General features: G+C 41.9%; 1 protein-coding gene across 1 annotated transcript in view; it reads right to left on the reverse strand.

Annotated features, from left to right (window-relative positions):
* Positions 1 to 26865, reverse strand: part of LOC115154018 (follistatin-related protein 4) — a 260009-nt gene that overhangs the window by 214398 nt on the left and 18746 nt on the right. The window contains exon 3 of the mRNA XM_029699782.1: positions 17284 to 17317. Coding sequence (XP_029555642.1) covers positions 17284 to 17317 — 34 coding nt within the window. The remainder of the gene's footprint in view (positions 1 to 17283; positions 17318 to 26865) is intronic.

Below are 26865 nucleotides of genomic sequence, written 5' to 3' on the forward strand. Positions count from 1 at the left end.
AATCCCAATGAGCATGTCTGGGACCTGTTTGATCGGTGGGAGTGGGCTAGGGCCATTCCCCCCGAGAAATGTCCGGAAACTTGCAGGTGCCTTGGTGGAAGAGTGGGGTAACATCTCACAGCTAGAACTGGCAAATCTGGTGGAGTCCATGAGGAGATGCACTGCAGTACTTACTATCTGGGGTGACCACCAGCTGCATTGACTTACTTTTGATCACCCCCCTTTGTTCAGGGACACATTATTCAATTTCTGTTAGTCACATGTCTGTGGAACTTGTTCAGTTTATCTCAGTTGTTGAATCTTGTTATGTTCATACAAATATTTACACATATTAAGTTTGCTGAAAATAAACGCAGTTGAATGTGAGAGGACAGTTTATATATGTGTGTGTTTATTATTTATATATATACAGTTGAAGTCGGAAGTTTACATACACCTTAGCCAAATACATTAAACTCAGTTTTTCACAATTCCTGACATTTAATCCAAGTAAAAATTCCCTGTCTTAGGTCAGTTAGGATCACCACTTTATTTTAAGAATGTGAAATGTTAGAATAATAGGAGAGTGTGATTTATTTCAGCTTTTATTTCATTCATCACATTCCCAGTGGGTCAGAAGTTTACATACACTCAATTAGTATTTGGTAGTATTGCCTTTAAATTGTTTAACTTGGGTCAATCGTTTCAGGTAGCCTTCCACAAGCTTCCCACAATAAGTTGGGTGAATTTTGGCCCATTCCTCTTGACAGAGCTGGTACAACTGAATCAGGTTTGTAGGCATCCTTGCTCGCACACACTTTTTCAGTTCTGCCCACAACTTTTCTATTAGATTGAGGTCAGGGCTTTGTGATGGCCACTCCAGTACCTTGACTTTGTTGTCTTTAAGCCATTTTGCCACAACTTTGGAAGTATGCTTGGGGTGATTGTCCATTTGAAAGACCCATTTGCAACCAAGCTTTAACTTCCTGACTGATGTCTTGAGATGTTGCTTCAATATATCCACATAATTTTTCTTCCTCATGATGCCATCTATTTTGTGAAGTGCACCAGTCCCTCCTGCAGCAAAGCACCCCCACAACATGATGCTGCCAACCCCATGCTTCATGTTTGGGATAGTGTTCTTCTGCTTGCAAGCATGCTCCTTTTTCCTCCAAACGTAACGATAGTCAGTATGGCCAAACAGTTATATTTTTGTTTCACCAGACCAGAGGACATTTCTCCAAAAAGTACAATCTTTGTCCCCATGTGCATTTGCAAATCGTAGTCTAGCTTTTTTATGGTGGTTTTGGAGCAGTGGCTTCTTCCTTGCTGAGCGGCCTTTCAGGTTATGTCGATATAGGACTCATTTTACTGTGAATATAGATACTTTTGTACCTGTTTCCTCCAGCATCTTCACAAGGTCCTTTGCTGTTGTTCTGGGATTGATTTGCACTTTTTGCACCAAAGTACGTTCATCTCTAGGAGACAGAACGCGTCTCCTTTCTCAGCGGTATCATGGCTGCGTGGTCCCATGGTGTTTATACTTGCGTACTATTGTTTGTACAGATGAATGTGGTACCTTCAGGCGTTTGGAAATTGCTCCCAAGGATGAACCAGACTTGTGGAGCTCTACAATTATTTTTCTGAGGTCTTGGCTGATTTCTTTTGATTTTCCCATGATGTCAAGCAAAGAGGCACTGAGTTTGAAGGTAGGCCTTGAAATACATCCACAGGTACACCTCCAATTGACTCAAATGATGTCAATTAGCCTATCATAATCTTCTAAAGCCATGACATCAATTTCTGGAATTTTTCAAGCTGTTTAAAGGCACAGTCAAGTGCCTTTAAAGGCACAGTAAAATAATCTGTCTGTAAACAATTATTGGAAAAATTACTTGTCTCATGCACAAAGTAGATGTCCTAACCGACTTGCCAAAACTATAGTTTGCTAACAAGAAATTTGTGGAGTGGTTGAAAAACATGTTTTAATGACTCCAACCTAAGTGTATGTAAACTTCTGATTTCAACTGTAATAATGTAGAATTTTTTTTTATAACACCTGGTTCAGGTTTGCCAAGAAGTCACTAGATGGGCAATGGTAGTTACATCCAGGAGGGAGATAGGGAAGGTGCACCTTCTTGGGATGGAGGGAGAGTGAGGGGGACAGCTCTGGGGTGGGGTTAGTTGTACAACCCTGGTAGGGAGGGAGGGAGGGAGGGAGGGAGGGAGGGAGGGAGGGAGGGAGGGAGGGAGGGAGGGAGGGAAGGAAGGAGGGAGGGAGGGAGGGATCTGGGGTGGTACAACCCTTGGAGGGAAGGAGTTGGGGGAGGTCTCATTATCTTCAGGTTTTTCTTTTTCTTTCCCTATCCCAGCATAGAGAGGGTTAAGGGAACATTCTCTTTTTTGTATGCATAGCTGAATACTACATATACTTTTGTATATACAGTGTATGTGGACACCCTTTCAAATGAGTGGATTCGGCTATTTCAGCCATACCCGTTTCTGACAGGTGTATAAAATCGAGCACACAGCCATGAAATATCCATAGACAAACATTGGCAGTATAATGGCCTTACTGAAGAGCTCAGTGACTTTCCAACAAGTCAGTTTGTCAAATTGCTGCCCTGCTAGAGCTGCCCCGGTCAACTGTAAGTGCCATTATTGTGAAGTGAAAACGTCTAGGAGCAGGCCACAAGCTTAGAGAACGGGACCCCAGAGTGCTGAAGTGCGTAAAAATAGTCTATCCTCGGTTACAAATCTCACTACCAAGTTCCAAACTGCCTCTGGAAGCAACATCAGCAGAATAACTGTTCGTCGGGAGCTTCATGAAATGGGTTTCCATGGCCAAGCAGTCGCACACAAGCCTAAGATCACTATGAGCAATGCCAAGCGTCGGCTGGAGTGGTGTAAAGCTCGCCACCATTAGGCTCTGGAGCAGCGGAAACATGTTCTCTGGCGTGATGAATCAAGCTTCACCATCTCACAGTCCGAGGGACAAATCTGGGTTTGGCTGATGCCAGGAGAACGCTACCTGCCTGAATGTATAGTGCCAACTGTCAAGTTTGGTGGAGGAGGAATAATGGTCTGGGGCTGTTTTCATGGTTTTGGCTAGGCCCCTTAGTTCCAGTGAAGGGAAATCTTAACGCTACAGCATACAATGACATTGTAGACGATTCTGTGCTTCCAACTTTGTGGCAACAGTTTGGGGAAGGCCCTTTCCTGTTTCAGCATGACAATGCCCCCTTGCACAAAGTAAGGTCCATACAGAAATGGTTTGTCAAGATCAGTGTGGAAGAACTTGACTGCACAGAGGACTGACCTCAACCCCATCAAATACCTTTGGGATGAATTGGAACGCCGACTGTTTGCCAGGCCTAATCGCCCAACATCAGTGCCCGGCTTCACTAATGCTCTTGTGGCTGAATGGAAGCAAGTCCCCGCAGCAATGCGCCAACATGTACATCTTATGCTACACAAAGATAAATAACATACATTTTTCTGAACTAATCCAATCAGACAGTTAGATTTATGTTTTTTTCCAGTTTAGATGGTTTAGGTATTGTACTTTACCAGAGTTCCTAACCCTGGTAGTCATTCTAAATGCATTTTGCGGGTGAATAAAGATTCCAACTATTGGCTATCCTAACTCTGTCTGGATTCCAAAAGGAATTACATATCACCTTGCAAGCCAGCATAATGGCCTGTAATTTGTAAACCAGGATTTTCCTAACACCACTGTGTTCGGTTAAACTAGGCCATCAAAGTAAGGCCTTTTGATATATGTAATGTATTTTCATAAAATACATTTTTAAATGACAGCATTTGCTTAGGTACTCATTTGGTGAAAGACACAGACCTTTAAAAGGAAAGAATTCAACAACCATGTCTCTGACATTAGAAAATACAGTCATGAGTGGTAACTACAAAGAAAAGGCAGCATGGGAAATATGCCAAAATGTAACATTATAATTAGAGTACTTTTTACACTCTGTAGAGTGGAACCATATGTTATCTGAGGTATTGTTAAAATGAACTCTGTGTTGGTTTAACACTGCAAAATGTACCATGTGTACTAGTGGTCATACTGCAAACGAACTTGCAGCCTTGAAACAATCCCTTATTGTGGTGGTGAATGAAACCAAAATGAATATAGAACTGTTGTTTCCGATCAAAGAAAATGTTGTAATTAATGTTGTTGTATTGTAGTGGAAGTAATGACAACAAACTAATTTCATGGGTTCAATTAAGAAAAAAGGTTCTAATAGGATTCTGATTGGGGTGACAAAATCCTACAACACTGACCAAAAACCTATTGGATCCAATAGGACAAAAGTAGTCCAATCGGCTTCTGACAGAGGTGACACTAAATCCTACAGGCACCATCATCCCAGTGCCCAAGAAAAACAAGATGACATGCCCAAATGATTATCACCCTGTCGCGCTCACCTCAGTCATCATGAAGTGCTTCGAGAAGCTGGTCATGGCCCACATCAAGGCCATCATGCCAGGCACACTGGACCCACTCCAATTTGCCTTCTGCTCCAAAAAGTCTATGGAAGATTCCATTTCCATTGCTATTCACATCTGTACAAGAGGAACCCCTATGTGAGAACTCTGTTCAGAATTGGCATCAACACCTCCTCCACACTCTCTTAACACTGGTGCCCCCCAGGGGTGTGTCCTCAGTCCTAGGGTCCCAGGGTTGAAACCGATTACCGAGATTTACTGGTATTTACCCCCCAAAACCACTCCCTTTTCCAGGGATAAATAACTGTGAGAAACCGGTAAATTATAATAAATTATTTACATGAAGGATACGGCGTGAAATGGAACTGTTAAATTATATTCAATGTCTAAATCTGGCTTCTCTACAGCCTCTGCATGATGAATCATCAAGCTCAGGGTGGGGACAGACAGCCCATCTCAGTATGGAGCACAGTTCACAATGCGTATACAGTAGACCTATCATCTCATCATGGTAACTTTTTTCCTTGTGACAGGTAGGCCTTCATTTGCTGCAGCATAGTCTATGCTACAGTAATATAAAGAGCGAATGGATGTCTAATTTACCCATCTCCTTCTGGCTTTCAGGGGTCACCTTATTTTTTAATTGTAAAGATTTTAGTAAAAAATGATTATAACTTCAGAGTTTTAAAACAGCCTATCACTCGAATAGCGTTGCTTTAAAATCAGTGCACGCACGAGCACTCTCTCGCAGGCTTTCTCTCTCCATCAACTCCATTCAAATTGCATCCAAAATAAATAATCCTGTTCTAGGTTAATATATAGCCCTATATATAGATGTCCTAGCCTACCTCTTCAGGTAATAAATTCAATGCAGTTTAATCTGTATATTTTGCTAGTTAATGATGAGTTATGCATAATAAGCTTCTAACCTATAGCCTCTGTCTCTTATAGCCTCAAGCACGTGTGCTACGCTGGTGTCTCTCCTTAAAAAATGCTACTTAGCTCTTGGAGTTCCATGCAGGAAAAGATAGACTAGAGTAGCTAGCTGGACATTATTTTATTTTTTTGCATTTCTTATACCAATAGACTATTCGACGAGGGATGGAAGCTCTTTTTGCTGAATGTTAAATACAGCAGCCAATAGAACTCAGGTAGTTTGAAAAAAGTGAAAGCCGTCTGCATCTAATTCTAAATTATTCAAGGATGTCATTAGAAAGATGAAGATGAGGTCAACGAAACGTATTTAATTAAACTGTTGAACGAGAGGAAGGAAGTAAGCAACAATGCGTTAGCCTACTAATTACACAAATAGGCCCTATAATATTTCACAATTAAAATGACATTTGCTAGCCTATACTTGTAACATTGTAGGCTGCATGTGCTGAAGAAATGTCGGCAGCATCGAGATTACTAAACTGCTTGGAGTAACCCTAGATTGTAAACTGTCATGGTCAAAACATATTGATGCAGTAGTAGCTAAGATGGGGAGAAGTCTGTCTATAATAAAGCGATGCTCTGCCTTAACAACACAATCAACAAGGCAGGTCCTACATACCCTAGTTTTGTCACACCTTGACTACTGTTCAGTCGTGTGGTCAGGTGCCACAAAAAAGGATTCAGTAAAATTGCAATTGGCTCAGAACAGGGCAGCACGACTGGCCCTTGGATGTACACAGAGAGCTAATATTAATAATGTGCATGTCAATCTCTCCAGTAGTTTAGACAGACATTCAACATGTGCATTCAACATGTCAATCTCTCCTGGCTGAAAGTGGAGGAGAGATTGACTTCATCACTACTTTTATTTATGAGAGGTATTGACATGTTGAATGCACCGAGCTGTCTGTCTAAACTACTGGCACACAGCTTGGACACCCATGCATATGCCACGAGGTCTCTTCACAGTCCCCAAGTCCAGAACAGACTATGGGAGGCACACAGTACTACAGAGAGCCATGACTACATGGAACTCTATTCCACATCAAGTAACTGACGCAAGCAGCACATTTTGATTTAAAAAAACAGATTAAAAAAACACACACACACACACGATACAATAACATGCACACTATACATACACATGGATTTAGTACTGTAGATTTGTGGTAGTGGTGGAGTAGGGGCCTGAGGGCACAGTGTGTTGTGAAATCTGTGAATGTATTGTAATGTTTTTTGCTTGACCCCAGCAAGAGTAGTTGCTGCTTTGGTGGCAGCTAATGGGGATCCATAATAAATACAAATACAAACGTCCTGACCGGTTGCATCACGGCCTGGTACGGGAATTGCTCCGTCCACAACCGCAAGGCCCACCATCAAGGACCCCACACCATCAAGGACCCCACACACACCAGCCACAAGCTGTACTCTCCCTTACCATCGGGCAGACGGTATCGCAGCGTGAGGTCTGATACTAACAGGCTCAGAGACGGTTTGTAGCTACAAGCAACCAGACTGCTGAATATAGTACTTGAACTGGACTGACAACCTGCTCTGATTCTCCTCACCTTAGCACACATGCACTCACTCATGCACACACCCCCACACACATATGCACAAATATAGATTCATGCTACACACACATCACAGCTGCTGATACCAGATTCTTATTATACTTCAAGTTATACACTTCCCCCCCATCCCCAATACAAGTGTAAATATTGGACTATAAATTGTGTCTTCCTGTATTATAATAAATGTTAACATGTTTATTCTATTCTTCTGTCATTTACTTTATGTTCATATTCTTATCTTTTATTATTGTCATATTGTTGCATTTTTGAGAAGGAACCTGCAAGTAAGCATTTCATTGGATGATGTATAACATATGTATCTCGTACATATGACTAATAAAACTTGAAACTTGATTTTGTGACTAGGGTCCCTCGTCCATCGGAATAAACATAACTTTCAATTACAAATTTTAACTACCGCCATGCTGCTGTTTTGTTGCCAGCTAGTCAGCATAATCTAGCTATCTGGGAAGGGTTCATCAGGACTGACTGAATCTAATCCATTTGTCTCTACTCGGCTCTCAGCTGCGTGACATAGGTCATCATTTTGGGCAGCAGGCGTGTCCGCTATAGCCTCTCCCTGGTCAGACTTGCTCAGGCGGAACAAACTTAAATACACACTTTTTTTCACTGCTGATTTGAATGTCATTGAGAAAACATAAAGTTGTCAAAATAAATTCTCGCAAACATCCTTTCTGAATTTAAAAGTAATCCTAGAAGTAATCATCTAGTTTTTCAAAAGTATCTGATTACAATGTTTTTGCTGGGAACGTAACAGATTACAGTTAGTCTTTTCATTACATGTAATCCGTTACTCCCCAACCCTGTGGACCTGTGTAATAATGGGAATATATAACATGAGAACCTGGCTAAACTATAGTTAGTATCATTATTATTATAGTAAACACTGCGGAGTTACAAGCACTGATGGGCCACACGCAGAGCAGTACTACTCTGTTGAATGCTGCTGTGTTGTACTGTAGGTAGACGGAAATAAGTAGACAGATTCCTGGTAAACCATCTACTGATGAAGGGAGAACCTGAGAACGTCCTTACATTCACTCAGCATGCTTCAATAGTTCTGTTCTAGAACACATAATTCATCATCTCTGTACTGTATGCTCTCTGTTAGCCCCATACAGGCTTTCAAAACAAACAGGGTGTGTGTCCCAAATGGCACCCTATTGTCACATCCTGACCATAGAAAGCTGTTCTTTTCTATGGTAGAGTAGGTCAGGGCGTGACAGGGGGGTTTTCTAGTTTAGTTTTTCTATGTTGTTATGTTCTAGTTTTGTATTTCTATGTTGGGTTTTGTTTGGGATGATCTCCAATTAGAGGCAGCTGGTCATCGTTGTCTCTAATTGGAGATCATACATAAGTAGGTGTTTTTCCCACGTGGGTTTGTGGGAGATTATTTTGAGTAAGTGTATGTTTCACCTCTGCGTCACAGTCTGTTGTTTTGTTATTCAGTTAATTTGCATGTATTACATAGTTTCACAGTTCAATAAAAATGTGGAACGATAATCATGCTGCACTTTGGTCCACTCCTTCCTACGACAACTGTGACACCTATTCCCTATATAGGGCACTACTTTTGATCAGAGCCATATGGTCCTTGGTCAAAAGTAGTGCATTATATAGGGAATAGGATGCTATTTGGGACATAATCAGCAAAACAATCTTCTTCATTAGTTATTGTTGCTGCTAGTGCTGCGGGTGTTCTCTCTCCCTGCTACCTACCTAAGCCAGCTTCTTTGTCGAGTTATAAATAATTCAGTGTTTTAATTCCAAAGACACTCGCATATATTCTCAAGAGGAGCCACCCACAAACTGGTATAGGTGCTATAGCTTGTTATTACAGGTGTAGGATCTTAATTTGAGCCAGTTTTATACAGCAGGAAAGTAATCCTGCAGCAACAGGAAATGTGAATTATTATGTGGGTTATGATTAATGGACATTTTTGTAGGAGTTGATCATTTCTTTCGTAATTAAGTCTGACATTTCCAAATGGAAATTACAAACTTCAGAAGCCTTTTAAAACCTGAAATACACGTTACAAGTTTTCCATTGCAGGAAAGTACACCTGCAACAGGGTGATCAAATTCAGATCCTACATCTTTCTTCCATACCAGGATTCTTATCGGCCAAAGACTCTGCAAACAGTAAATGTATGGACACTACAGAGCTTGGGACTATAAGGTTCTATCTACATTGTTGTAAAAATGATGTTATTGTCATAGGCTTATTCTGTTCAATGTTCTCTACCTATATAGTACTCTAAATAACCCAATTCCTGTTAAATTCAAAGGAATACAATATAAAATTGCTGACACTATTCAAACTAATGGGGGTTCTGAACGTTAAAGACAATTATCTCAGAATCATCTTTTTTGCAGATAGAACCTTATAGTCCCAAGCTCTCGACTAGACAAATTAAGTACCATAGCAAGGATCCAACACAACAATGGTGTTATTTTATGTTATGTTATGTTGTTATTTTAGGATGAATCTCAGTAGAATATAGGCATAGTTTGTCAGACCGTCTGTCAAATGCACCAGGGTGCTTTTATGCTACGGCTTGTCTTGAACACAAATGGATAGGATATAGCTAAAGAGCTTCAGAGAAGCACAAATTGTGTATTGAATTTTAAAAGCACACCTTCAAAGAGTGAATTCTGGCAGGCCCGTGTCCTCCCAGACTGCCAAAATTAGGACACTGGTAATTGCTTGCCATATTTAGAAAAATTATGTAAGAAATACAAATACCATATTATTAACTCCTTTTCACCTCACATGAGCACGATTCAGTGGTTTGAGTTTGTGATGCTCACTCACTAAGCCTTCAGCGATCAGCCTGAGGCTGGTCTGTCTGTCCCTTACGAACAAAATGACCTACTCCATGTGGAGTGTGAGTGCTAGGCAAAGTCACTCCCTTTGTCTTTGCGAAGTGTAATACATTTAAAGAAAAGAAAATCCTGCACACACTTTGCAAAATGTAACATTCGCAAAGTCTTTGTCACACCTTTAGAGCTGCAATCTACAGCTGGTGGCAAAGATTCCATCTGTACTTGAAGGTCTGCCATTTCCATATTTGTTACATATGGAGTTTAGAGTTTGACTTAAATAGATGCAGCAATCTCTCTAGCTAAACTATGCAACAACTTTCTCAGAAGGACATTTTGAGATATATTCCCGAGGAAACACAACTTGTAAATAAGATCAAAAGCAGCATCAGTCTCAGTCAAAACGTGAATGAACACATTCAGCAAAGAAAAATTCCTTTTCACTGTTTCAATAGCATTGTGTCTCTGATACCAAAAGAATATGCAGGCATTGTGCAGAGAATGTGTTTACTGAGTCATATAACCCAACTTGACAGCATCTTATTAATATTTCCACTTCCCCTGAGGTATGCAAATATACTTTGTCCTTTGCAGAGTGACAAAGTGCTTTTGAGGACCTTGCTGCCCGAATGAGATCCCATCTCAATAACTTATTGTCAGAACTCCGTCAGGCAGAGAAGCAGGGAGAATAGGAGCACATCATAGGAATTCAAGGCAATCGTTTATTTTCCCACCTCATAAAGTAGGGTGTGCGTCGATGCCAGGCAATACAGTTCAAGATAAAGGTAAAAAAAAGTGTCTCTGCGGGGTAATGCCACCGTTCAGACTGAAAACCCTGTGTTCATGTCACCCAGGAGACGAGGCAGTGTTAGTCAATGCATTTCTAATCATAACCTGGCTGTGTCTGAAATCTGTCTTGCCTACTACTTACTAAAATGACATACTGTGTACTAATCATACTACATACAATTTATTATGTACTGTTTAGTATAAATGCATGCAGTAAGCAGCAAATCAATTTACTAGGCTCACCCATACTGAGAATGCGTCATCTAATTGCGTTGTTTCCCGCCATTTGTTCCTTTTGCTCCAGCCCATCCTCTTATCTACTATATTTATTAGCTGATCAAACACAAAGTGGAAATACGTTTCTCTTTCTCAATAGTGTGCAGCGAATTCTACTAAATGAAAAGTTGAAATAAGTATGACATCCTGGCATTTAAAGCATACTCGCCCAGTGTCGTCTATGAAAACCTTACAGATGTCTCAAGTCACACAGGCTATTATGTTTATATTGACCATATTAATACAATTACCTATATATTTCTATCATCACATTAACAATATAGAGAGATAATTAACCAGTCAACATGGAGATCGCATGATGATGCTGGTCTTTTTATGATTTCAAAAGGTATAATGAAATATCTAGCAAACCTATAAACCTGTTGAATGAGATATTGTCATCTTATCTTCTTTTGAGGTATGTAAATAATGTCAGTGTTAGCTCCTTTAAGCCTTGTTAAGTAGAATAGCATTGAAATTCACTGTCAACACAAGCTGCTTAAAGATAAAAGCCAAATTGCAGAGTAGTTTTTTACCCCCCTTAAAGCCGCCTAGAGTCAATGTCCGTACCCCTGCAGAAATCAAATTAGCATAATAGAAAGTTGTTCCATGATGTGATGGCGGTCCGCAAACCAACGTTAAAGGTGTATGCCGCCACCTACTGTGCTGGAGAGTGTTGTCAATCACAGTTTACAACATTTCTAAATCCTCCTACCTAAAATAAAAAGGGCCCTACTAACTTCTAATAGACCCTTCGCCATCTCCAAAATCCCTTACAAACCCCCAACCCCATCCAACCTCAATGACCCTACACTTCAATCTTACCCTTTCTTCAACACAGTTACAACAATATAACAACACATGCTCCACCGTTTCATCAATCATACACTCCAGACACAAACCATTCACATGCTTGCCAACCAGATGTAATGACGAGTCCAATATACAATGTCCCAAGCACAATCAAGCAAACACCACCTCTTCCTTCCTAATCTGACCTTTGAATCTTGGTCAGCCGACCTTTCTTTGGAGGGCATATAAATGCCGGCCCTTGCGCTCAGAGTCCCATCTCTTCTGCCACACATAATCAAAATGGCTCTTGTTAAGGGTGTGTACTGGAGGTGAAGTCAGGTGCAGGAGAGCAGAGTGTAGTGAGCAGGCACACTTTTTATTCCGGTCCAACAAAAGCACAAAAGTACATAAATGTGCCCAAACACGGAACATAGACAAAAGTATAGCGTGCAACAATACCCACATAACATAAATACAATTTCACACAAAGATATGGAAGGGAACAGAGGACTAAATACATGCAGTGTGATTAGGGAATGAAAACCAGGTGTGTAATGGAACAAGACAAAACAAATGGAAATATGAAAAATGGAGCGGCGATGGCTAGAAAGCCGGTGACGTCGATCGCCGAACGCCGCCCGAACAAGGACAGGAGCCGACTTCGGCGGAAGTCGTGACAGCTCTAATCTTACATTTGGCCTCACCTCTACGCAGTGGAACATTAATATAAATGATATCTTGTTTCAAAGCTCTTTTAGCTAACTGGCCTACAATTTCATTCCCTTCCACACCTGAATGTGCTGGGACCCAAATCCGTCAGTTTAAACTAGAATTTTTTTTGTTATGCCATCAATCCACCACATCTGCCAATGTCACACTTCCGCATCTGAGGTGAAAGGTGACAGAGCTAGAGCGGTACTGTGAAAGGTGACAGAGCTAGAGCGGTGCTGTGAAAGGTGACAGAGCTAGAGCGGTGCTGTGCTGTGAAAGGTGACAGAGCTAGAGCGGTGCTGTGAAAGGTGACAGAGCTAGAGCGGTGCTGTGAAAGGTGACAGAGCTAGAGCGGTACTGTGAAAGGTGACAGAGCTAGAGAGGTGCTGTGAAAGGTGACAGAGCTAGAGCGGTGCTGTGAAAGGTGACAGAGCTAGAGCGGTGCTGTGAAAGGTGACAGAGCTAGAGCGGTGCTGTGAAAGGTGACAGAGCTAGAGCGGTGCTGTGAAAGGTGACAGAGCTAGAGCGGTACTGTGAAAGGTGACAGAGCTAGAGCGGTACTGTGAAAGGTGACAGAGCTAGAGCGGTGCTGTGAAAGGTGACAGAGCTAGAGCGGTGCTGTGAAAGGTGACAGAGCTAGAGCGGTGCTGTGAAAGGTGACAGAGCTAGAGCGGTGCTGTGAAAGGTGACAGAGCTAGAGCGGTACTGTGAAAGGTGACAGAGCTAGAGAGGTGCTGTGAAAGGTGACAGAGCTAGAGCGGTGCTGTGAAAGGTGACAGAGCTAGAGCGGTGCTGTGAAAGGTGACAGAGCTAGAGAGGTGCTGTGAAAGGTGACAGAGCTAGAGCGGTGCTGTGAAAGGTGACAGAGCTAGAGAGGTGCTGTGAAAGGTGACAGAGCTAGAGCGGTGCTGTGAAAGGTGACAGAGCTAGAGCGGTGCTGTGAAAGGTGACAGAGCTAGAGCGGTGCTGTGAAAGGTGACAGAGCTAGAGCGGTGCTGTGAAAGGTGACAGAGCTAGAGAGGTGCTGTGAAAGGTGACAGAGCTAGAGTGGTGCTGTGAAAGGTGACAGAGCTAGAGCGGTGCTGTGAAAGGTGACAGAGCTAGAGCGGTGCTGTGAAAGGTGACATTGCTAGAGCGGTACTGTGAAAGGTGACAGAGCTAGAGCGGTGCTGTGAAAGGTGACAGAGCTAGAGAGGTGCTGTGAAAGGTGATAGAGCTAGAGTGGTGCTGTGAAAGGTGACAGAGCTAGAGCGGTGCTGTGAAAGGTGACAGAGCTAGAGCGGTACTGTGAAAGGTGACAGAGCTAGAGCAGTGCTGTGAAAGGTGACAGAGCTAGAGCGGTACTGTGAAAGGTGACAGAGCTAGAGCAGTGCTGTGAAAGGTGACAGAGCTAGAGCGGTACTGTGAAAGGTGACAGAGCTAGAGCAGTGCTGTGAAAGGTGACAGAGCTAGAGCGGTACTGTGAAAGGTGACAGAGCTAGAGAGGTGCTGTGAAAGGTGACAGAGCTAGAGCGGTACTGTGAAAGGTGACAGAGCTAGAGCGGTGCTGTGAAAGGTGACAGAGCTAGAGCGGTACTGTGAAAGGTGACAGAGCTAGAGTGGTGCTGTGAAAGGTGACAGAGCTAGAGAGGTGCTGTGAAAGGTGACAGAGCTAGAGCGGTACTGTGAAAGGTGACAGAGCTAGAGCGGTGCTGTGAAAGGTGACAGAGCTAGAGCGGTGCTGTGAAAGGTGACATTGCTAGAGCGGTGTTTGTCAGACCATGAGACATCCCGAAAATAGGTCTTCTCACAAAATCACCTGAAGCGTCCCAACGCTTTGGCCTACAAATTATTATGATGCCTCTATGTTGGTTGTTTTGTTGTTTAGGCTCCCGGATGCCCACAGGCCTCACATGGAGACTGTTTAGTGGCAAAAACATGGGGTTAAATACATGTAAAATATATATATATATATATATATATATATATATATATGTTTCCTGATCTTTTTTTACTTCAAGGGGTCAAATAGCAAAAGGATCCTTGGTATGACCCCCCCCCCCCCCCCCGGCTTAGACAGAGCTTAGACTCTTATGGGTTAAAAGAACATCTCTCTCTTTGTGTTGTTTTCCCCCTTTCCTCACTGCAATCTTAGCATGTTTGGTGTTAATATCACCAGCTCAAAGTAACACTGCAACGTTCTTCCCAGTTCTCCCCAGTCAGAGTAAAGTGTTCTTCAGTGTGACACTGCAAGGCTCTCCAAATCCCCAGAGAGTATGATATGCCCTCCTTAAGCCCTTCAACTGGATCTCAGGGCACGCTAAGTACAGAGCTTACGCTTTTGGCACAATTCAAATCAAAGTACGGAAGAGGTACTGTACCTACTCCTTGATTTGATTATAGGGATGCTGGGGTTTGGTCGTAATTCCTGGGCTTGATCAGAATGGACTGAGGAGGGACTCAGAAATCAGGAAATTTATGGGGCAAATCACAACTCGGTGTAGCAGCAGTACTTCTGCAGCCATTTGGAGGACTTATAATTGTATTACCAAGTCTATAAGGTGGAGGCATTTTACAAAAGGCTATTATATTTAACAATTTTGATTAAGTTTCTGATGGCTGAGTGATTTCTACCCTGTATTTTATGAACTCCACGCTAAGTAATCTTTATTGTTCTTCGACATAATGAAATCATATTTCTTCGAGATTTATGACATGGCTATCTGTTAGTGACTTAAAACTGTCAGTAGTGAAATGATCCTTAGCGACAGTTTTAATTATTAGAGATGACTCTTTGAGGTAGAACCTGAGTGTCCGTATGTCTGGAGCGCTCTTAAATCTCAGAGTTTAATTGAAGGCCACAGAGAAAACGTATGTTATTTGCATGCAATGGCGCGCCCGGCCCCTGATGTATTTCCAATGCTCACTGAGAACTCCTACACTGGGTAGAAAAACTGGAGCTGCAAATTAAGAGACGAAACAAGACATTTTGGAGCAATAACACTCTTCACATTCCTTTCAAATTATTTTTATGTGTAAAGACTTTGAAGAAATAAGATCTGTGGAATTTAAATGGTGATGGGTTATCTGGATCTGTGGTTTAATGATGAAGCTCTCCCACCTTGGTATCTGTGAGGACAGCCTCTTCGCCTGTTCTCTTCCTCTCCTCCCCTCTCCTCTCCCTTCCCCTCCTCTCCACTCCACTCCCCTCTCCCTTCCTCTCCTCTCCTCTCCTCTCCTCTCCTCTCCTCTCCTCTCCTCTCCTCTCCTCTCCTCTCCTCTCCTCTCCTCTCCTCTCCTCTCCTCTCCTCTCCTCTCCTGCCCCTACCTCTCCAGTCTTTTCCAGTTTGTTAGTCACTCGGTCTGCATTGCCCTACCTAATTCCCACCCAATTACTGTCTAAATGAACCACAGGGCTGCTTAACTTGGTTTGACTTCCCATTGTTTAATTAATAAATTAGACACTCAAGGCTAAATTAATCACCACTTATTCATAAGCTAAATTGACAATATTCAATTCCGCATATTACCTAAACATTCTGTTCTTTTTACAAACTGATCTGCTTGTTGTGTGCTGCTAGCCGGTAAAATGTAATTTATTTATGACTTCTGTCTGAGCTGGCTCAAGACCGCCGTGCCATGTTTGCACCGCTGCAATTTTCACAGGTAACGTTGGCGTCTCTCAAGAAAAACTAGGGCAATTTGATTAATGTCGTCGTCTCCAAGTGAGGATCACAGACACGACAATAAAAACAATGCAGAGTGAGAACGAGAAGAGGGAGGAGAGACCGAGGCAGCAGTTAGCCAAAGGGTAAGACAGACAGACACAGAGAGACAGATGCAGAGAGAGAGAGAGAGAAGGGGAGAGAGAGAGAGCAAGAGAGAGCGAGTGGGAGAAGGACAGAGAGAGAGAGAGAGAAGGAGAGAGATATCTGCAGTCATTCCCTTCCAAGGAGAATGAGGAATAAGGACAAGAAAGAGCACTTGCTTGTTTTTGGGAAGTTTAGCATACAAACAGACAGTGAATAATTAGTCCCAGGAGACGGATGGATCACCACACCATGTGAATAATTCCAACACATTCTAACACACTTGCTTTGTTCTTAAATGGCAAGGAAGAATGTTGTTACTCAGGATGTGTTGTCTCCTTACCTCCGGCCAATTGCCCTTTGCTCTAACACTCTAAGGTCAAGAACCCAGCCTGCATGCTCCAATGCACAAAAGAGGAGCTGTGAGGGCAACAACCAATAAATCAACAACAAATACTGTATGGGAAACCACAGTTTGAATATTACATTCCAATGCACAGTGAGATTGGCTGCACTACATAAAGCAGTGTGGAATAGAGATCCTTAAATTGAAAATATTAAGAGCATGACATTACTGAGACCTGGCACTGCATCTTCCTGGAATATCCCAGTCAGTAATAGAACTTCCACAACATCACCGCAGACGCAGAGGCCTGTAGCACCTAACACGTCTCAGCACAGATGTGATTACAGTAGTGTACAGTAGTGCCTCGCCATCAATTGATGCAACACATTGAATCTCATAAGAATAGAATACCGGTACACGTGCACGCGTGCACGCACACTCACAAACATACGCACGCACACAAACCAAAAACAGGCAACGGCAATAATGATAGCTCACAAAACAGGAAGACATCATATTCTTTTAAAATACCATCTTGAACACAACAGAACATGAGGAAGTTACTACACAGTGTACCAACAGCGTATAAGCAGGTTTGATACTGTGTGTATAACCTTGAAAAGAGACAGGTTTTTCTGAGTACTTTCACCAAAGAGGGCTTCTGTAGTATGTACCATCAATGCTGTTCACATAACCCATGCCAACATGAAAGGTTTTTGTCATTGCATAACATACTGTATTTAAGTGGTGCAGTTTGATTGATTACAGTAAGGCTACTTACATGGATCGGCCACCCCGTCAACATGTCCACTCTTCTGCAAAGAGAGAACACAACACAAAGTGTTACTATTAGTCTCAGACAAAAGCTGTCTATTCTTCTTATCAGAATATTGGGCCACATGTAATGTGTGTTTTCCTCTCTGAGAATAGACCAGGAGAAGTGAGAAAGGTTTTACACTGTTTCCAGAGTATATTCATTCATCCTTTTCGGAAAATTTAATTTGGCAAGACTACAAGATGGCAGGTGTCATCTCTGTTTGCCTGGATATCTGTCAGGATGGTGTATATAGCTCAAGAAGCAAGAAGCACCATGCCTGTAAAGTTCATATTTATCCGCAGTGCAAAGACCACGTTGGGCTTCTCCGAGCAGATGTTTGGATTATGTACAGATGTGGGATCGTAATTTGATCACCCTGTTGCAGGAGAACTTTTATATAATGAAGGAAATGTTAAACTTGAGGTTTAAAAAGGCTACCGAAGTTTGTGATTTCCACATTTCCTGTTGCTGTAGGATTGTTTTCCTGCTATAGCAAACTGGCACAAATTAAGATCCTACATCTGTACATCCCCAACTCCCAGGCTAAGATATCTGCATAATTAAAGTGGCCAAACACAATAAGAGTAGGGGAATTGAAATAGATGGGAATCACTCTGAAGGGTCACAGTGAGGAAGCCTAAATGAATACTTGCTACCTACTGTACCATTTATACTGTACCATCATAAAGCCAGTACCACCAAACTAGCTTAACCTTACTATCTAGAAAGATGGATATCTGGTTAGCTTTTCATAAATAATGTCTTACTGCTTTTACCACTTGTGTGGAAATAGCTGGTCTCTGTTTCTAATACACAATACATTTGGCATACAGTCTGGAGCTTTTGTAGAGTATGTAGGCAACACAGCATTAATTTTATGTGAGTCCTCACACAGAGCATGAAACCAAAACAATGCCTCCTCTTACATCTCTACATGCCAGCTGTTAATTGACGCGATGTGACAACTAGCGTCCCTCACACTAAATCTGGCTTGTAATGAGCTTGACTGATAAAGCGTATGTGTCTGATAGCCTTCTTGGCAACCGCAGAGAGCCCTTGGCCTTTGGAGACTTTCTGAAGAGACACCGCTGCCTTTCAACAGAATGTGCTTCCATGTGATTACAGAGATTTGGGCCAAGTCAAACCCTCCTCTCTCATGCCATCTGCCTGTTTTAATTGCAGACGTGCGTCCTCATCATGGCAGAGCAAAGCGTTTGCACTGATCAGATGCCTTCCTTTCTATCATTTCAAGAGGGTCCTGTTTATTTAGTTGATTAGAGACTGTCACTGCGTTGTGAACCACTGAGAAAACAGAGCAGACAAAGAGAGACAGAACACTGCTCTAGGCCTAGACTCAATCAGCTAGCTAATATCTGTGTGTTTTTCTACTGTTTGGCTCCCATTTAAACTCCCTGACTAGATTCAATTGAACATCATACAGCATCCATGCATACATATTTTTGGGAGAGGCACAACTGTAACAGCAAGGTAACTCAGCCCAAGCTGTGTTATAATGGATGCTGGTAGAATATATGCCTCTCATATGCCTCTGTTCCTCTCCTGTAAGGGTGCTGTGCAGCCACTCTCATTCAAACCTCCATATGCTCGCTTTCATTTAAGCTTTCATTTAAGCCAACCTGTGCCAGCTCGGCTAGCTAGACTCAGCACACAGACGACTGTATACACAGAGCCATGCCGGCAGCCATTAGACTCTGATAAGGAAGAGCAGACTAGACAATATAAACCTTATTTGGATACCCACAATGTATGGAGATGAAATAGAGAAAAGGTGTCAATTGCCATGGGTATATTAGGTTCAATTCAAACAAAGCTAGCACACAAAGCTAAGAATGTGTCTGGTATGTTATTGTGAAATCAGTTCGGAAATGGGAAAAATCATTGATGTCAACTGATGGGCACACAACACACTAACAGTGCCTTCAGAAAGTATTCAGACCCCTTCACTTTTTGTTATGTTACAGCCTTATTCTAAAATGGATTACATCATTTTTTTTCATTAATCTACACACAATGGGCAATACCCCATAATGACAAAGCAAATGTTTAGCAAATTAGTTTTACTCAGTACTTTGTTTAAGCACCTTTGGCAGCAATTACAGCCTTGAGCCTTCTTGGGTATGACGCTACAAGCTTGGCACACCTGTTTTTGGGGAGTTTCTCCCATTCCTCTCTGCAGATCCTCTCAAGCTCTGTGAGGTTGGATGGGGAACGTCCCTGCACAGCTATTTTCAGGTCTCTCCATAGATCTTCGATCTGGTTCAAGTCCGGACTCTGGCTGGGCCACTCAAGCACATTCAGAGACTTGTCCCGAAGCCACTCCTGCATTGTCTTGGCTGTGTGCTTAGGATCATTGTCCTGTTGAAAGGTTAACCATCACCCCAGTCTGAAGTCCTGTGCACTCTGGAGCAGGTTTTTGTCAAGGATCTCTCTGTACTTTGCTCCGTTCATTTTCGCTCAATCCTGACTAGTCTCCCAGTCCCTGCCGCTGATAAACATTCGCACAGCCTGATGCTGCCACCACCATGCTTCACCGTAGAGATGGCGCCAGGTTTCCTCCATACGTGACACTTGGCATTCAGGCCAAAGAGCTCAATCTAGGTTTCATCAGACCAGAGAATCTTGTTTCTCATGGTCTGACTCCTTTAGGTGCCGTTTGGCAAACTCCAAGCGGGCTGTCATGTGCCTTTTACTGAGGAGTGGCTTCCATCTGGCCACTCTGCCATAATGGCCTGATTGGTGGAGTGCTGCTGAGATGGTTGTCCTCCTGGAAGTTTCTTCCATCTCCACAGAGGAACTCTGTAACTCTGTCAGAGTGACCATCGGGTTCTTGGTCACCTCCCTGACCGAGGCCCTTCTGCCTCAATTGCTCAGTTTGGCCAGGCGGCCAGATCTAGGAAGAGTCTTGGTGGTTCCAAACTTCTTCCATTTAAGAATGATGGAGGCCACTGTGTTCTTGGGGACCTTCAATGCTGCAGACATTTTTTGTAACCCTTCCCCAGATCTGTTTCTTGACACAATCCTGTCTCGGAGCTCTACGGACAATTCCTTCGACCTCATTTTAAAAATTTTATTTAACCTTTACTTAACTCATGGCTTAGTTTTTGCTCTGACATGCACTGTCAACTGTGTGACCTTATATAGACAGGTGTGTGCCTTTCAAAATAATTTCCAATCAATTGGATTTACCACAGGTGGACTCCAATCAAGTTGTAGAAACACCTTAAGGATGATCAATGGAAACAGGATGTACCTGAGCCCAATCTCATAGCAAAGGGCTGAACACTTATGTAAATAAGGTATTTATGTTTTTTATTTTTAATATATTTGAAAAAAAATTGAAAAACCTGTTTTTGCTTTATCATTATAGGGTATTGTGTGCAGATTGATGAGGAAAATGTTTTGTTTAATCAATTTTAGAATTAGGCTGTAACGTAACAAACTTTGGAACGGGTCTGAATACTTTCTGAATGCACTGTAAGTGCATGTGTGCCCATCAGTTGACACCAATCACCTCTTTCAGAAAATAAGCAAAAAACACATTCAGTCTGATGATGAAAGTTGAATACAATGCAATACATGACTTTGACAAATCCTAAAGTAAATCAAAAACTTTCCTGCAGCAGAAAATTCTGGCAAATCTCAACTGACGAATTTATTTTCCCTGAATTCTAATTTCCCCCTGCATTCCATTTGTGTGGTTAGTAGGAGTGTCGGGAGTCATGCTGCATGCTTTCCCTGATATTTACCGCCATGATTTATCCTCTTAAGTGTTTCTATTCATTGTAATTACATTGCTGTACTTCCAAAGATGGAGGGACACCACAGAGTCCCACTGAGTTTTCAAGAGATTTTTACATGACGAGAGTTTTCTTTAATAAAAGGGATAATCGCTTTCCTAGTGGAGGGCAAGACGGGTCAGGCTGAGAGAGAGGATGCAGGCTCACTGCTAATACGGAGCCACGTACCCAGGCCGCTCTACTCATGATATGACAACTTTCCCCCAGGAAACAGCCCCAGCGTGAGAATGAGATGGAGACCTACTAAATGTAATGGCTCTGGGTGTAAATAGTCATTGCGTTTTAATGGATGACCTATAAACAATGATTGCATTAACTGGGAAAAATGCCTATTTGCATGACTTTATCTGACAGGTTCTGCAGCGTAGTTAGTTCTACTAGTGAACTTGTGTAATTAATGTGGATTAATTGAACATCACACTACACCAGACCTTTATGTTAAGTTTAATAGACTCTAGCTAATTGATCCAACATGTTACACATCCCACAATAGAAATGTAAAGGTCATTTCTGATTGAGCTGACATATGCAAAGTTCACCGTGAATGCAGTCTCCTCTAAAGCGAGAACATTGCCTTTAAATATCAATCACGCTGTAAAGCCGAACTTCTGCGATGCGGATCGAATAGAGCCCTAAGTTTATGTTTAAAAAAAAGATAGATATATATATATAGCCAGGATTATCTACTGTTTTCCAGGGAGTCTTTGAAAAGACAACATATTGTACATGTTTTTGTTGAATTTATTTGACTTATTGTCACGTCCTGACCAGTATAAGGGTTATTTGTTATGGTAGTTTGGTCAGGACGTGGCAGAGAGTTCTTCATTTTGTTATTTTGGTGTTCTCTTGATTTAAAATAAATGAACAAGATGAGCATCCACATTCCTGCTGCATTTTGGTCCTCTATCCCCGACGACAACCGTTACACTTATTGATCAAATGAAGAACCATAATTGTTTGGGTTCATTACAAATGAATAAGCTATACAGTTGTCCAGTCTATATTATCCAAGGGAAATATCACTAAGCTTAACTTTATTCTCACTTGATAGATATGACTGATTACACTGTTTTGAAGTATTATTGCTTTCACAAATCACATGTTTCAAAAGAGTGCTCAGGTGCTGTATGTAATCAAATCAAATGTATTTATAGCAGATGTAATCTGTTGAGTCAATTTGTTTCTGCTATTAGCTATTTTAGTACAAAGCCTAGCTGAGAAAAGAACACAAGGCTGATCAGAGATATATTGGCCTCTTCTGTACGGTATGAGAAGCTGAGAAAAGAACACAAGGCTGATCAGAGATATATTGGCCTCTTCTGTACGGTATGAGAAGCTGAGAAAAGAACACAAGGCTGATCAGAGATATATTGGCCTCTTCTGTACGGTATGAGAAGCTGAGAAAAGAACACAAGGCTGATCAGAGATATATTGGCCTCTTCTGTACGGTATGAGAAGCTGAGAGAAGAACACAAGGCTGATCAGAGATATATTGGCCTCTTCTGTACGGTATGAGAAGCTGAGAGAAGAACACAAGGCTGATCAGAGATATATTGGCCTCTTCTGTACGGTATGAGAAGCTGAGAGAAGAACACAAGGCTGATCAGAGATATATTGGCCTCTTCTGTACGGTATGAGAAGCTGAGAAAAGAACACAAGGCTGATCAGAGATATATTGGCCTCTTCTGTACGGTATGAGAAGCTGAGAAAAGAACACAAGGCTGATCAGAGATATATTGGCCTCTTCTGTACGGTATGAGAAGCTGAGAAAAGAACACAAGGCTGATCAGAGATATATTGGCCTCTTCTGTACGGTATGAGAAGCTGAGAGAAGAACACAAGGCTGATCAGAGATATATTGGCCTCTTCTGTACGGTATGAGAAGCTGAGAAAAGAACACAAGGCTGATCAGAGATATATTGGCCTCTTCTGTACGGTATGAGAAGCTGAGAAAAGAACACAAGGCTGATCAGAGATATATTGGCCTCTTCTGTACGGTATGAGAAGCTGAGAAAAGAACACAAGGCTGATCAGAGATATATTGGCCTCTTCTGTACGGTATGAGAAGCTGAGAAAAGCAACATAAAGTGGCTCAAAGTGCATATCATCATCTGTAAGTACCATAGTGGTAAAATAACCTTGTCTTCCCTAATGATTGCCCCAAATGGACTCCATTTCATTCAGATGTACATGCAGATACCACTGTAAGTGTCACAATAGAGACATCTGTGTGAATTCCCTCTAGGTCACAGATCTTGAGGACTTGACTACAAGCTTGAGTGGGTTAAAAAAAACTAGTGCATCTCGAGAGCTTGGGACTATTAGGTTCTATCTGCATTTTTTTCCAAATGTAGTTATTGACATATCATTGTTCTTATCAAATAATCTACCTATATAGTATTCTAAATACCCCAATTCATGTTGTTAAGTTCAAAAGAAATCAAGATAAAAATAGCTGACACCATTCAAACGGAATGGGGGTTCAGAATTATCTCAGAATAATATTTTTGCAGATAGAACCTTATAGTCGCAAACTCTCGTCATGCTAATCTCAAACCTCACAGTTGCCCCAATTTCCCCCACTCTCCATCCTTATCTTTCCCCTGTATCCTCAATACCATCTCCATCATATTTCCTATTTTCCATACACTCCTCATTCTCATAGTTTATTCCTATCCCTCTCTCTATGGACTGAATCATGTTTATAATCCAAAAGGTAAAAAAGTTCAAATGCAGAGTGAATTGGATTCTGAGATATGGCTTTGTGAGCTGTGAGGCTGTTATGTGATGTTCCATGATAGCAGAGGTTGGAATGGGAAATTGAGAGAGAAGGAGACTGATGCCTGATGCCTTATGGCTGACCCTGCCAGAGCCAGGTGGCCTGATGGCCTATCATGGTGGCTCCTCTCCAGTCGCCCCAGGTCCTGTAAATGCACCAGGACAATGGAGGCTCTGCCTGGCATTTGTCAGCTCATTATTTACCCAGCAATTACCTAAAGATGGTCCTGAAGAAAATGTACAGCTATCTCTATTTTAAACTTGCATAGGGTTACAAAGGGAGGGCATATTACTGTTTACCAGTAAACAACCAGCATTTTGTTAACTTTCAACTTTTGGTTGATTCAGATTGTCTGTAATTATCTCTGGCTCTCTGTGTGGTCTTATCATGTAAAATACACTACATGGTCAAAAGTATGGGGACAACCCTTCAAATTAGTGGATTCAGCTATTTCAGACACACCCGTGGCTGACAGGTGTATAACATCGAGCACACAGCCATGCAATCTCCATAGACAAATATTGTCAATAGAATGGTCCGTCCTGAGGGGCTCAGTGACTTTCAATGTGGCACCATCATAGAATGCAACCTTCCCAACAAGTCAGTTTGTCAAAGTGTTGCCCTGCTAGAGCTGACCCAGTCAACTGTACGTGCTGTTACTGTGAGGTGGAAATGTCAAGGAGCAACAATGGCTCAGCCGCAAAGTGGTAGGCCAAACAAACTCACAGAACGGGACCGTTGAGCACTTTTTAAGCATAGTGCTTAAAAATCGCCTGTCCTCGGTTGCAACACTCACTACCAAGTTCCAAACTGCCTCTGGAATCAAAGTCAGCACAAGAACTGTTGATTGGGAGATTCATGAAATGGGTTTCCATGGCCGAGCAGCCGCACACAGGCCTAAGATCACCATGCGCAATGCCAAGCGTCGGTTGGAGTGGTGTAAAGCCGAACAGAGGCAGTCAACATTTTGGAACTATTTAACCATAAACATAATTGGACTCTGGAGCAGTGGAAACGCATTCTCTGGAGTGATGAATCACATGTCAAAGTGTAGGTGATATGCATATTGGCTACAGTCAGTCAGGTCCAGACCGATGCTGACAGGAGGGAGGCACCAGAAAATGTGCCACATTTGAATGAGACTTCTAATTACATATATATATATTACATTCTAATTACATATATATATTACATATATATATATATATATATATATATATATATATATATATATATATAGGCTAAACGCCAGTCATGTTTAACAAATATAATGTAGGATGATTAACGTCTAAAAGCTTGATTCTGTCATACCCTGTTCATATAGGAGAGAAAGGCCAGTGCCTTTTGTGCACCGCAACATCATCGCAACATCACCCACCTTGCAATCTGAGCAGAGGCAGTCGACATTTTGAAACTATTTAACCATAAACATAATTGTTTCAAACCTGGATGTTTTTTTGTCATTTTATAAGGCATGTCTTACTGTGTTCCGACAATAGGAATGTTAAGGGGATTATTTTATGACCATATGCCATTAAAATCCGTATTTCTCTCAAGTTCTCAACTTTTTTTCATTGTCCAGCAGCCAAAGACACAATCCTAGACATGTTAACAACCCATAATAATTGTTGCATCTTTAGATCTTCATTCTTTCTAAATTTCTAAATAATATTTTTATCTTTGTCATATGAAACCGATCGCTTTTATGAATTCATTAATTTGCATTTGCGGTGAGCTTTGGAGAACTGTCACGGGTGTCGTAGGGACTGGACCAAAACGCAGCGGGAACGTGTAAATTCATCTTCTTATTTTATTAAAGAAGGAAAACAAAAAGAAACACGTATACCAAAAACAACAAACGACACTAAACAGTCCTGTCAGGTGCACGAACACAGAACAGGAAACAACTACCCACAAATCCCATAGAAAAAACACCCCTCTTAAATAGGACCTTCAATTAGAAGCAACGAGGAGCAGCTGCTTCCAATTGAAGGTCAACCCAATAAACACCACATTGAAATAGACATACTAGAACTAACATAGAAATAGACTAACAAACCCCGAAACACTCTAAACAAACACCCCCTGCCACGCCCTGACCAAACTACAATAACAAACAACCTCTTTTACTGGTCAGGACGTGACAAGAACGGTGTTTTCCTGATAATTGCATTTTGGAATATTTGCGCTTATAGCCAGCCTACTGCCGTGTGCACATTTCTGCGCATATAATGTGAAGAAATAGCCTAATAGTTTATCAACATTTTAAGCTAAATGTTCTGATCAGCTCCATCAGCCTCATTGCTTTTAAATAGTTTTTTTTGATGCACAGTGGTTGTATTAATTTGGGATCTATCATCCCACATATGTCCCAGAGTCTATTTGGAACATGTATTTCTAGTACAGAATAACAAGCTGACCAGGTCAACTTTTCTACTATGGGGAAGAGTTTATTGACATTGGATAGTGCTTTTGTTGTTCATTACTCATCTTGTTGGCTGACAAAAAGTAAATGTGGACAGTTCTTCAATATGCGCATAGGAATTGGATAAGAAGGACGTGTGCCGTTCCATCCCCGATGTGTCTGTCTTCACTAGTAGCCTAGGCTACTTCGGAGCTGCAATGCCTATAAGAAGGACCCAATCCCGTGACGGGCATTGGCTAATAAAAACATAGGTATTTAAGAGAGCCATGTGAGTGAGAGGTGTTTCGGAGCAGAGTGATTGTCAGCCGGGAGAAGGGAATTATAATTATTATATTCAGCCCAAGGGCACAACGGAAACTTTGGCTGCAAGGCATGCATTTTTTTCGGGGGCATTACGGTCACACAAAGTGGCATTAACGGCCATGGCTGGTAAATTTGAGGCCTGGACCCTGGGACTGAACACCTCCTCCTGCAACTGGATCCTGGACTTTCTGATGGGCCACCCCCAGGTGGTGAGGGTAGGC

This window comes from Salmo trutta, chromosome 19 (assembly GCF_901001165.1).
Source record: "Salmo trutta chromosome 19, fSalTru1.1, whole genome shotgun sequence".
NCBI lineage: Eukaryota > Metazoa > Chordata > Actinopteri > Salmoniformes > Salmonidae > Salmo > Salmo trutta.